The sequence below is a fragment of the Heliangelus exortis genome, chromosome 2 (genome assembly GCF_036169615.1).
Source record: "Heliangelus exortis chromosome 2, bHelExo1.hap1, whole genome shotgun sequence".
NCBI lineage: Eukaryota > Metazoa > Chordata > Aves > Apodiformes > Trochilidae > Heliangelus > Heliangelus exortis.
In genome coordinates this window covers 6959404-6972400 of record NC_092423.1, presented here as the reverse complement: position 1 = coordinate 6972400, position 12997 = coordinate 6959404, and the positions used below count along the sequence as shown (strand labels likewise).

The window sequence follows — 12997 nt, the reverse complement described above, 5'->3', positions numbered from 1 at the left end:
TATCAGTTGCATGAAAAATAACAGCTTCCACCCTTATTATGGTCAATTTTGGATAATTTGTTCCAGGGCTACAAAAGACTGATTTAATTAATCAGATTTCAGTAACTCCTATATTTTACACTTCAAGAGAGACAACCTAGGAAAATATCTTAAAAATGTTGTAGGGCAGCTTTCTCCGTAGTTCTGGGAAGCTTTTTATAACATATGTGGTATTTGATTAATCACCACATGAAACACAGTAAAATATTTTAACAGTTAAACCTCTAACAGTTTCTCTTAACATTATTCATTAGAGAGACCACACTTTCAAATGTCAATGATATATATGAACTTTGAATAATTTTGATTTTATACTTGTGACACAAAAGGTAGTTATTTGCAGTGTTACAGCAGGATAGAGTAGAGCTGTATAGGATGAAGTTCTGCAGAGGTGCAAAAACCATCCCACCCTGCTGTCTAAAAGAATTTACAATTCCTTTGTAATTAGAGGAAATACCTATTAGAGATGAGATGAAGATGGGAATGTGCTGAAACAGTCTGGCAGTATTGGTTGTCAGGATGGGCAGTGAAACCAACACTCCGTGACTTTTAAATTTCTACAGGGCTTTCTCATAGATACCATGATTAATTTTCCATTTGTCCTCTTGTGCAGAACTTCATGTATCCCTCAGTGCTTGCTTACAAGTGGAGTTAAGCAATACTGACTTGGTTATCTTCCCAGAAGAGAGTTTTAAGTGTGCAAAGGCTTATTGGATTCTTGTTAGTAATTAGTTAGCTTCATTTAAAAATATGAAAATCGGTGATTTTCAAAGGTTTTTATTTGCGGATTCCCCACAAATCTTCAGAGAAAGAGTCAAAATCCTTTAGAAGTATCACATACTATTTTTTCTATAGCATATATGGATTGAATATCTTAGTCATTTTTTCTGAAGCCCTGGGGCCCATCATCAGTGGGACTGTAAACCCCTGGGCTGCTGTTGCAGGTCACTAATCCAAATGGTTTGGATTTCTGGACACTGTGTCCTTATTTCATACTTTGTGATACTGATTTAAATTTGGTGATACTCTACTCCTGTTGCTAAAAGGGAAAAGCACACATTAAATCTGAATTGTTAGTCTGCTTCTCATGGTGCTCAGCCTGAGGGATACCTGCAATTCTAGAACTGATGAAAGCAACATGGGGAGAGTTTCTTGACAATGTTTTCTGAAAAAGGTTCTTGAACCTCCCATGTCTCTATCCAAATATGTCTTAGCTTTTCATTTTTTTTATATTTCTATTCCTAAACCTACACTGTGGGGAAGCGTGCGTGTGCTCAGTAAATGTGAGATGCCTGGAGTTGTTTTTAATGCCAAATCATGTGTGGTTGAGTAATTTTAGTATCTGTTGGATACCATAACAAATTTTTTGCTTGTAAAATTTTCTTTCTATTGCTCAAGCCAAGTTGAAAAGTGTCTTGATATAGCTAAGGATCCCTTGAATACAGGAAAATTTCTGGCAGATGTAGAGGCTGGATAACCATCCGGTGTCATTCTTCCTGCCAACCCTAATATGATGGGAATGGTGGAGGTGATGAAGACAAGCCTAGAAGGCCTTCATGCTAGAGCTTTTCTTTTATTGAATTTGAGAACCGGGTAGGCACGACTGGTTCCTCCTCTCCTTCCTTCTCACTTGGCTCAGCCATAAATGTGATAGAAGCCAGCAGGCAGCAGTTTTGGGTTCCTGAGCAGTTCTCCTTGCCCTGACATAAGCCTTTGGCACAAGCTAATTGTTTGTGCTTATGAGGGAGAAAATGCTTGACCCAGATTTCTCTGAACTTGTCGTAAAGAGGCCTGGAGAGAACTGGGACTTAATTTCTTGGCTTAAGCTACATCTCTAGCTCAGATTTACCAGTACCCTCTTGTGTGACAAGTTCAGGATTCACTGTTGCTTGTGGTGCTGCTTGCCCTGGATAACCAAATGCTTGGCTGAGGTGTACTGTGTAGTTCCTTGTTTTGCTAAGCAGTGATAGGGGATTGCTGATCCCTTGTCTTTCCTGGACATGTGTGACTGATGCTTTGCTACTTCTCAGGTCCTGTCTGACGTGTTCAACGCACCAGTGTACACTATTGATACTGCCAACTCTGCTTGTCTGGGAAGTGCTTACAGAGCAATTCATGGTAAGGAGATACTTCTGAGTCTGGGCTTTTCATTTCAGTAGGTTAATACTTGGGATTAACATTACTGAAAATGAGGGGAGAATAAAGCTGGGTGGATCTTGCTGGAAGGACGCTTAGGTCAAAGAGGGTTTTTTCTTTTTGCTCTTGTGCTTTTGCTAGGATACTTGAATCAGGCCCAAGAATAACATTTACATTATAATTCAAGTCTGGTGGCTGCTTCTCAACCCAAGAGCAGGGCCTGGAAACTGTTGATACTGACTGGGGAAGGTTTAGGACATTAATGTGTTAAGTGGCTATTTCCATGTGCTGCTCTTGGAATGATACAGCTCAGTGAAGGTGCTGGGGTAGCCTCCAGCCCTGGTTTGTATGGAGCAGGCTGTGAACTGGATTGCTGGAATGGTCAATCCAAACCATAGTTCAATCCTAGCCAAGATCAGAGAAGGCAAGAATGACAGGGCCAGTAATACTGGTGACCAAGTAAGTATTATCCAGCTTTCAGATGTCAAGACCAAGGATATGCAAAATGTCCTGGGCTCTATGCTCAAGTATGCACTTTATCTTGTTGCAGCATAAATCTTGGGATGCTCTTAGGTTTACCAATCATTTTGATTATGTACTTCATCATTCACTGTAAAGCAGCAGTCCAAGTCCCAGATTTAAAAGTATTAATTAACTTATATCTATTAATGCACATAGGTGTATGTTAAGGAGGAGGACATCAATGATTTAAGATTGAATCCCAGGCTGAAAATTTTATTAATGTTTATTTGTATATGTGTTTATGTATTCAAACAATTTCTAATAACTTGCAACTAAAAAAAAATAAATCAAAGAATATATACCAAATTCTGAAATTCTTATTTAGGCCAACTTTTTTTAGCCTCAGTTTTTTTGATTAGAAGCTTTAGAATTTGAACCTTACAAAGCCTCTGTACAAATTCATGTGAGATCATGGGATTACAACAAGCATGGAAAAGATATCAGATGAATCAGATAATTTTTAATTTTAAAAGCAAATTCTGCTGTCAGATTAGAGCATCTGAAGACTATGTGCTCTCTTGCACATGAAAACAGCACAGAAAATTGCATAGCCAAAATCTTGAGTCAATGTATTTAATGCACACATCATGCTCTCCCCTCTTTCTTTCCAGGGAAGGCACAAGGGCTCTGTCAGGCAAAGTATGTTTTTGCAAGATGGTGGAAACTGCACTGTTAGGTTATCAGTGTGCTTGAAGTCACAGTGGGACCATTTTTCACTTTTGGGGGCCAAGTTTCCAAACTGTTTTTCTCTGCACTCGAATTTTGCCGACTGCTTCAGAAGCTGCCAGAAGCTGCCCAGCACCTGATGCATGGGAGGGCACGTGGAATGCAGAGCAGTCATTCAAGTGTTTTGTAGATATTTCATACGTATGGAAGCTGTGAATTCCCTCTGCCAGTTTGGCATAGGAAATCTTGAGGCTTGGTTGACAGTGTTTGATTTCAGATGCTGTGCTGCTGGAGGGACTCCTTAGCTCAGGTACTGGGCCAGCCAAGCCCCAGGGGGATGCTGTGTGTGTTTCTAAATGGCATTTTTGATTGATGCTCTCAGCTGGCTCACTCTTGGCCAGGCAAAGGAATCGAGTAAACGTGAAGACTTGCTAATATAAATGAAATATTGATGGCAGGGGCTCCTTAATAATATTGCAGTGCACATCTACAAGTAGGGTGTTCTGCACTTAGCCTGGGGTTCTTAGCAGGTGTAACAAGGAAATCCTGAAGTGCTATGATTCACTTGCAAAGCAAAATGCTGTAGTAGCAGAACTCCCCTATTATTCTGCTTCCTTACATATAAAGATATTTAATAATTTGTAGCATATTTTCTTGACAGTGTTTTCATTTTTCTTCCTTTTTTGTTTAGTCACATCTTGTCCTTGAATCCCTTGCTTCCACATATTTTCATTGCTGTTTACTGTATTTTTGTAACCATAAATAATTACTGATACTGTTGAGTAGCATTTCTGCTGCTTACCTATTCTCCAGGGTACAAATTGAGTGATTGGCAAAAGCTCAATCACAGAATCCCCACTTCCCAGGCTAACGTGTTGGAATGTAAGATCTTCTGCCATTTATCCTTCAATCCTGAATGCTGACCTGACCAGGAAAGATCAATATACTGTATTAATTTACCAGGGAGTCAAGGCACATCCCTCATCTTGCTTTTTGCATTGATCAGTATTGTGATTCTTATTGCAGGGCTTGTGGCTGAGACGAATGTGTCCTTGGCTGATATTGTGAAATTAGCACCAGAGCCTAAATTGGCTGTCACACCAACTGCTGGGGCTGAGGAGGTGAGCAAACCTGGGAACACCATTTTTCTTTTCATATTCTGTCTTCACAATGTAGTGATTTTACTAATTCTTTGAGTAAAATATATTAAGAAAGATTTGGTTACACAATTCTTATTCCTTTTTGGAAAGATAGATTTGATTTTGGGACATATTAAGTCTTGTAATGAAGCAATAAGCTGATCAGTCCATCCCAGGTCTGTGTGAGTTGTTTTTTTTTTTGTTTTTTTTGTTTTTTTTTTTCATATAACTGGCTGTGATCAGAGGGCAAAACCTGTTCTTTAAAGGACAGAAAAAATGATATAGTAGGTTGAATTTGGACTGGTCATTCAGGTTGTAGCTGATAATACCGACAAAATAGTCTTGAGTTGTTTGCAGCAAGCAGAAAAGGCATGGTGACCATGCTTTCTGGCCTTTTAGAAAACATCCCCAAATATCCTTCCTGCCTGATCTTAAACAATGCTCAGCAATTGTGTATCTTCACTTGTAGCTCCCAGTTGGAAAGTGCAAAGAAAGTTGCATCCAACTGCAAGGATTCAGTAGGTGCAGGTCTTTGGCACCATGCTCATCCTGGGAATTTCAAGGCATCTGGAGGTGAAGTTTGTGCTTTGTGGAGCCACATCACTAAAGCAAAAGAAATAACTAACTCTGTGGTTCCAGCCTCTGTAAAACCAAGGAAGGAATGGTTATCTTGAGCTCTCCAGTGCAACACTACACCTCTTGCTATCAGGTGTCAAAGGCTTTAATTTACAACAGCTTCAGAAATATAATTTCCATAAATAAATAATATAATATAGCAATATTCTTATAGCACACAAATTTAAACAAAGAAAGGTGTTTCTAACACAGCCATACACTCTCCGATTATGAGATTTGGATGTGCCCTAACTACAAGGTTTTAAAGCTTTTATTTAAACTGGGAAATTAATGATCTGCCAAAACTACAAACTCCCAGCTACACGTGTAGTAGAGAACCAGATATCATCATGAGTAATAATAGAAATGATCATGCTGCATTGTGCCTGCCAGCATATTATTTAATTATTAACTGAGATGGAGGAGCTCAGTAATCGAACAGAAGTCCCCTTCAGAAATATTAAGACATTGAATAATTTAAACTTGATTGATCTGATCTCATTTACTCAACCTTCCCCCTTCGTTTCAAAAGATAAAATAATTAACAGCAGGGGCCTGTGTCGTCTGTGTTTCAGCTGAAGCCTTGGGCAGGGCACACACTTCAAGAGCAGATCCCTGGTGTCTGATTCAACCTCACGCTGCTGCCCTGTTGCCCCCAAAAATGCTGTCAGCTGAAAAGCTGCCAGGCTGACTTGTGAGGAGGTGGAGAGGGCTCAGAGCCCTCCTGTTGACCCCCTGGTGCTGCTTCAGCTGTAAAACTCAAGGGCAGGGAATGCAGCCGTCACTCACGGGGACTTTGCAAGGCCAGCAAGCACCTTGTACCCCTTCAGGGGCTGAGCTAACCTAATGGGAAGATCAGCAGGGAATTCATTTACCCCTTTTCTATTTTACTGTCTGCATACAATGGCCTGGAAGCCAAAAGAGTTAATTATCTCCCTCTCGATACTTTCCTTCTCTTTTTCCACTTGGTTAGACCTGGCTCTCATAGCACATCTTTTTATTGGTTTTAAATGATGTACAGGAGTGAATTATTGCCCCAGTAGAAGGGAGGGAATGATAGAGAGGGTAGTGGCCAGACAGCATGTGAAGAAAGCTGTTCCTGCTCTTTAACTTAGCTTGCCAGCTTCGTTCCCTTAAAAGCAGCTTCTTGTAATTATGTATTCCACAGCATTTTTTTTTCCCTTCCCATCCTACAATTTTGCAGTTGATGGTGGATTCCCTGACTAGTTTCATGGCTGTGAAACTGCAGGAAGCCAGAGGGCCTGTCAGTGTGTTAGCATGAACAGTGCAGTAAAAATTCGTAATGTGATGAGTCAGTTTGATTCTGTTTTTTACAGAGCTGCATCTCCCTGTCCATCCAATTTCCTTCTGTTGAGGTTAGAGGATTTCACTGAAATGATAGTTCTTTTTATAAACTTCAAAGTCATCCTGAGGTTAGTTCTGTCTCACTGAGGAGCTTTTCTGAAAAAGTCTGGCTAACCAGTGTGAAATTCCTCAGACCGCTTCCCCCTGTTTTTTGGACAACTACAGCTAAATCTTGGCAGGGTGGAGAAAAACCAGGTCATAACACAGCAATCTGCTCTGATTTCATCCTTTCTTTCCTGATATAGGGTGGAGGCAACATGTGTTAGATCATTGGAGGGAGGAAAACCTCTTGCAGACAGAGGTCAAACAACAGTTTGATGTAGCTTCATTGCAAGGCTTAAGCGTGTAGTTGGGCTTTCCAGGAACAAAAAAATAAAAGAAGTGTTTCTTTGGTTCCTGAAGGGTCATTTGTGGTAATGAATGTGATTTCAGGAAGGAAAAGTAGGGCACACAAACCAGCTCTTCTGGTTCAATTAGCTGATGGGCAGGTAAAAGAGTAAGGTCACAAGATGTGAGACACAGAGCTTGTGATGGGTGATGAGTTGGCAGCTAATGGAAACTGAGCTCCCATAGGCTCCAACTTCTCTGGCAAAGAAGTGACTTTACCCTGTAGTAGACCATCCTGTCTGGAAGAGACTATTTCAGAGAGGATAAGTCACCCTCTGTGGCTACTAAGTCTATTAGATGAACCTGATTTCACAGTATATTTATATGGTGTGAGCTTGTTTCTGACACTCTCAGTACCCAAGCAGGTTATAAGGTATTCTGGTGGTAACCATCATGAGTCTAGGCTTTGGTCACTTACTCAGCCAGGCCAGCTGAAGTCAGTCATCTGCTGGTTAACCTGATGAATTCTTCTCTGTTTTCAGAACAGCAAAAATTAGAAAGTCATCTCACCTCTTTGGAGCCTCCTCACTCCTCCAAGGAAAAACATTAATCAGAACCAGTAAGCACGACAGAAATCACCAGAAGATTTTCAGCAATAAATATATATTAACAGACAGATTTAATCTATTATTCCAACATTAGAATTCAGCTCAATTTTAGTAACCTATTAAAGCAGAGCTGGTTGGCTAGTTGGTTAATTAAGCAAAAAAGCATGAAAGGGAACATGATTATCTGAAGTTGATCACTTGTGTTTATACAAGCCATGGGCCTACGATGTTGTGTCAGATTTATTGTAATATTGTTGTATAGGGTTTTGTAGGGAAAAGGCACAGTGCAGTCCACTACTTCTGGATGTGTAATTTAGATTGCATTATTGACTCTACTGAGATGTATTAATCCTGCAAATATTCAAGAAGTGAAAAGGTAGATCTAACAGGTTTTCTTGACTTTGGTGAATTGCCTTGTAAGGAGGTGAGTTAATAGAAGTGACCCTATTAATCAAGAAGGTTATAATAACCTATTTATTGATTTAAAATAATGGTATTTTTGTTGAGTTAGATTTTGGAGGGGGAAGGTTGTCTTCTAGAATTGGTTTAGGTTAGTAATTTAGTGCAAAGTAGGTAATAATAATAATAATACAGCCACAAAAATATGATAATAGATATTGACGGGAGTTTGATTAAGGTGATTTGGTAGCAAATAATTCAATAATTTTTTTTTTTTTTTTAGCCTGTTAAACCAATTAAGATAGGTTTACAGAATGAGCATCCAAAGTAAATAAAGTAACTGAGGTGGGGCTCCTTGGAGGAGTGTTCAGAGTGTTTCTGCACACTATCATACTCTTTCTATTTTAAATGTATCATTTCTATTTTAAGAAAGTTGAGCAACTGCTCTGATTTAAAACTAAAACATCTATATCTTTTGATTTCTTAAGCAGATCTCTCCAAGTTTTAAAAAATAAAAAATAAAAAACCCCAGACTATTAAAAGTCACAAGAGTTTGTGAAGGACTGAATAATTTTAATCTCCTCAGGGGAGTTTAAATGTACTCAGGTAGATTAAAACTATAGAATTATCAGCATCATCTTTGTAATTTGTAAATTTTTAATTGCTCCAAACATTGGCTAACATAGCCTTGCTATAGATGGATCCATGTTGATTGTCACCTGTGGTATAAATTTGTTGCTGGTTTTACTTTTAGAGAGAGGAAGGAGCAATGTCCTATTGTCCTAGATGTTGTGCAAAGGGACAGTAAAAGCCTTGATGAGTTCATTGGGTTATGGTCAGATAAAATATAGGGTATAATAATATATTTGGTTTGGACTACAGAGCAAGGTAGCATTTCTTTGAATGCATTTTCCTGGGAGGACAGCTTAAGTTATTCTCTGTTATAATGCAATATTTATCATAAGCATTTTCTTAGTTATTTGTGGGACTGTTGGATTGTGGCCAAGTTGTCCCAGGAGAGAAGTTTAGGATTTGTTAAATGAAGCCATCAGAATGTAGCTAATGTTGTGGAGTAGGCTATAGAGATAAGGAGAAAAGACCATAATATAGTAAGGACAGTAATTAAATTATGGACAATAATAAGGTTCATGTTGTGATACATGTAATTACTTTTGTTAAATATTATGGTCTGATATATTAGGTTTGAGACTATGACAGAGAATTTATGTCCTTGAGTTTTTATGCATCACTGAGAGTTCTTTATTCCCTTTGGACCTCAATTATAAAAATAAATCTGTATAATTGCCTCAGGAAAAAGGCTCCTGGAATCACTTAAGAGGAGTTGGTCAAGGTTCTGCAGAGGCAGTTCAGTCACACCAGATGTAGAGAAGCATCTTTCAGAGACACAGCTGTGTGCATGCTCAGGCCATGGGTTTGGTCAGAGCACTTTGGCTTTTCTGCTCTGTACTTCATGGGACCTGCACTGCTTTGGCCCCAACCTTGAGCTGGTGTCAAGCTGGCATGTGAAATACTGCTTGTGAAAAGCTTGCTGTACTGCTGAGCTTATCAGCCATGATGTACTGGGGTATTACAGCCAAATTCCCTGAGGAAGAGGAATTTAAGACTTTGGCTTAGCCCTGTGAAGGCACTGCTTTTTACCCAAAATGAACAGGAACAGAGAACAAAGAATATTCTTAATCTTTTGTTTGCATTTTTTTCAGATGGCCCATAATGCAGCATTCATTTACATTAATGGCTGAGAAGCTTATTGCAAATGCCTGAATTTTCTCAATTAGCAAGCTAAGTGCTTAAGTCAAATAAACAGGAAAAGAAACTGTATCAGTAAATGTGGTTGTTCATTTATTTTGACACATTTTAATTTAGAGCGATGTACTAACAATAATACTTCCCCCTGCCTTCTAGTAAATGTGCTGCTGTGTATTTCATAAAAATCCAGCTGGATCAGGGATGTGGAGCCTGATTCTCAGGGGCTGAGCTCACCACTGCAGCTCTGCTCTGCTGAATCTTTGTTGGGAAGTGCCACGGGTTTATGAAACACACAGAACAGCAAAGGGAGAAATAGTGAGGCTTGGTTATCAATGCTTCAGTGAATAAAAGAGCTGGTTTTGTTTTGACATACTCCCAGTATAGCCATAGTGGCCTACTCCATATTTTGTTTACTCTGATACACATATTTAGTAGAAATGGGAGCAATAATGTTCTTTGGGAACATGAAAAGAATAAATATATACACACACTTCACTGAACCCCCAGGGCACTCATGTAGTTAGTTACAAATGCCATGCTGAGTCATGTGGTGTTTCATAAGAGTGGTGCATTTTATTTTGTAACCCCATAAAGCTCCATGGATCTCAGTACTGCTGTCCTGTGGAGGAGAGGATTTGGGGCACAAACATTTTGAACGACTTGCCCAGAGTCTCTGAGTGATTCTGCTGCAGAAGTAGGGGTGAGAAGGTTTCTGTTTGTTTCAGTGTAAGTTTGAGACATAGTAAGGCTCAGTTAGTCACTGTCAGGTGGGTTTAAAAACTGTCCTGATGAGGTCTTGGCTGGCAAACAGTGTTTCTTTCCATTTGCTGTAGCTACTCCTTTTCTTCTTCCCTTTTGTATAGTCAGTTGAGGACGTGTACTTTAACTTCTCCCTTACCAACCAGATGCTACAGGAGTTGGCCAAACTAGGTTGCTTCTGCAGAATTTGGCCATTAAGTTCCTCTCACCTCCCATTGTGGAAGGTGGAAGTGGGAATGAAGAGAGAAATACAGGTTTCAGTGTTCTGAGTGAAGCTGTCATTCAGGAGAATGCTTTCCCATCAACTGAAACACAAGAACCAAAGAAGCTAATTCTTTGTTTCCTAGAGGAGCAGATAATGTGATTTGTTTTTCCTTCATCTGAGGAAGTCTGATTGTCACAGGCACTGAAGCTACTGCAGGACTGTGCATAAAACTACACAAGAAAAACCCTGTCTCTTCCTGCAGCTTCATAGTTTACATATGAAACATCTTCTCTTGAATTTTTTTGTGGATGTACAGTTGTTGGCTGTGGCTCGTATCTGGAAAAGGATAAAATGCATTTAAATGCTGGATCTGACTTATTGATGAGAGCAGTAATTCAGTTTACTGGGTATGATTCATTATGGCTCTATAACCTCTCTGAACCTGGAGCCAGGAGCTAGATTGCCCTGATTATGAATAACATCAGTGCAGAGGCTTTGCAGACTTGACTGGAGGCCCTTAGGATTCATTCAGCAGGGATATGACCTTGTGGCATCCTCCTAAGGACTGCTCAAGCCTGCACCAGACCCCATGCTGGCTCCTGACAGTCCCTTCTTTGTTTTCTTGAGCCAGCAGATGAGTAAATCTGTCCTGGTATGGCTTGTCAAGCTGCTGATTTTATCACAGTCAAAACCAGAAAGAGGAGATAAGAAGGTGGATCTCCAAGACCTAGATGAAATACAGTTTGGGTTGGAGCCAGCTGTAGGACTGGGCTCTATTCAGGGTTTCTGCTATGTAACCAGGTCATACCCAAGCAGCTCATCTTCTGCCATATGTCCTGGGATGGATTTGAGGCAGAGGGGAAAACAAAAAAGGTAAAGAATGAAACAAATCCCAACATGGATCTTGCCCATATCCAAAAGCATGGGGCATTTTTGCATCTGGGGTTTTGAATACATTTGAGTCTTGATTTTCCTTTCAAGGTTGTAACAATTCTGGATTTAAAAATTCCTGGAGAATTCTAGCTAGGGAAATACAAAAAGCTACTCACATTCTCAGTGTAGCTGTGGAAACAAGTTGAGTCTCCATTTATCCCCCTGGGTCTGGGATCAGGGGGTGAGGACCACGGCCAAGAAGGAGCTCATGGATGAGAAAAGTCATGGCTGTGAAAGATGTGAAGGAGAAAAGAAGGTTAAACAGATATAGGAGTATGAGGAGGGCAAGAGAGGGAGTGTGAAGTGTATTTTAGAAGACCCTGATTGGCATATTGGCCAAAGAGGACCTTTCTGAGAGGGGAGTTAGAGTGTGCTAGGGGGTGGCAGGGTGCTTATTAGCAAGGCAGGAGGAGGGGACAGAGGCAGTGATCCATCCTGAGGGAGCAGAGGGAGGCAAGGACAGGAGTTCTGCCTGGGTGGTTAGGACAGCTATTACCAAGGGGCATGGCACACAGGGAGAGGTGACATTAGCAGAGCAGCTTCCTCTGGAAGTAATGACATGCTTATAGCAAGAAAACAGCCACAATAGGAACAACCTGTGCCTATCATAAAACTGAGCTGTAAAGGAGATTGTGAAAGAGGAAGACTGCACCATTTTCTTGAACAAATTGGGGAAAACCCCACAAACCTTCAGGTACCTACAAAGATGTTGCATTCTTCAGGTCTGACTGTGGTGTGATTTAAGACTCTAATTTTTCAACCTAGACATAGTTATTTCTTTTTCATTTTTAGCTCTATCGTCCACTTCTGAGGAGATATGCTGAGCTTGAACAGAAGGTTATCTGTAATGCAACCTCTTCTTGTCTTGTGAAATAGAAGCAAACAAAATTTATAGGTCGTCAGAAGAGTGGACTCCCAAGGAGAAGATCACAAAAGATTTGCTCAGAATTTACTGGAGTTGTTTAAATCATTTTGTTCCTCTTTGTAGACAAATAATTTTTAAATGTCTGTGTTCGTGGAAAAAATTCCATTGTGATTGAAAACTTGATTAAAAAAGCATCATGTTGCTCTGTGTGTTTGTGACTTCAGTTTTTCTTGGGTGCTTTCTACATGTTGCTGCTTGGGAATAGCTGGATAACAAAGTCAAGTCCATTGCAGGTATGAATCATTCTACCCACCTGTACCAGCTTTGATTCCATGTGTTGGGCATCCTGGCCTCTCTGCATACCTACCCAGCACAGTATCTTAATTCTACAGCTTCTGCTTAAATCTTTTGAAACTATCTTTCTGTACATCTGTAACTTGTCAATGTTTGTATCTTTGCCTACGTGACACTGAGAGAAAGCATAAGAACTCAGACTTAATCCCATCTTTCTTTAATATGCGGAGATTTGTGGGGTGAAGGCTGATTAAAGTCATGAAAGACTCCCTGGGATCCTCAGGAAAGGGGAATTCTTGTTCTATGACTCTATGGATGTAAAGTCTGTTGTGTGATAAAACATGATGTGGTTGGATTT

General features: G+C 40.0%; 1 protein-coding gene across 8 annotated transcripts in view; it reads left to right on the top strand.

Moving 5' to 3' along the window:
- Positions 1 to 12548, top strand: part of XYLB (xylulokinase) — an 82377-nt gene extending 69829 nt beyond the window's left edge. For 7 of the 8 annotated variants that reach the window (XR_011724125.1, XM_071734654.1, XM_071734655.1 and 4 more), the window contains 3 exons: positions 2070 to 2157; positions 4390 to 4484; positions 12273 to 12548. Coding sequence is in view for 6 of the 8 variants with exons in the window: in XM_071734654.1 (XP_071590755.1) it covers positions 2070 to 2157; positions 4390 to 4484; positions 12273 to 12356 (267 nt within the window). In the remaining 2 variants the exon portion in view is untranslated. Of the gene's footprint in view, positions 1 to 2069; positions 2158 to 4389; positions 4485 to 7351; positions 7429 to 12272 lie in introns of all 8 variants that reach the window. The other variant, XR_011724124.1, reaches the window with a different exon arrangement.
- Positions 12549 to 12997: the final 449 nt, after the last annotated feature.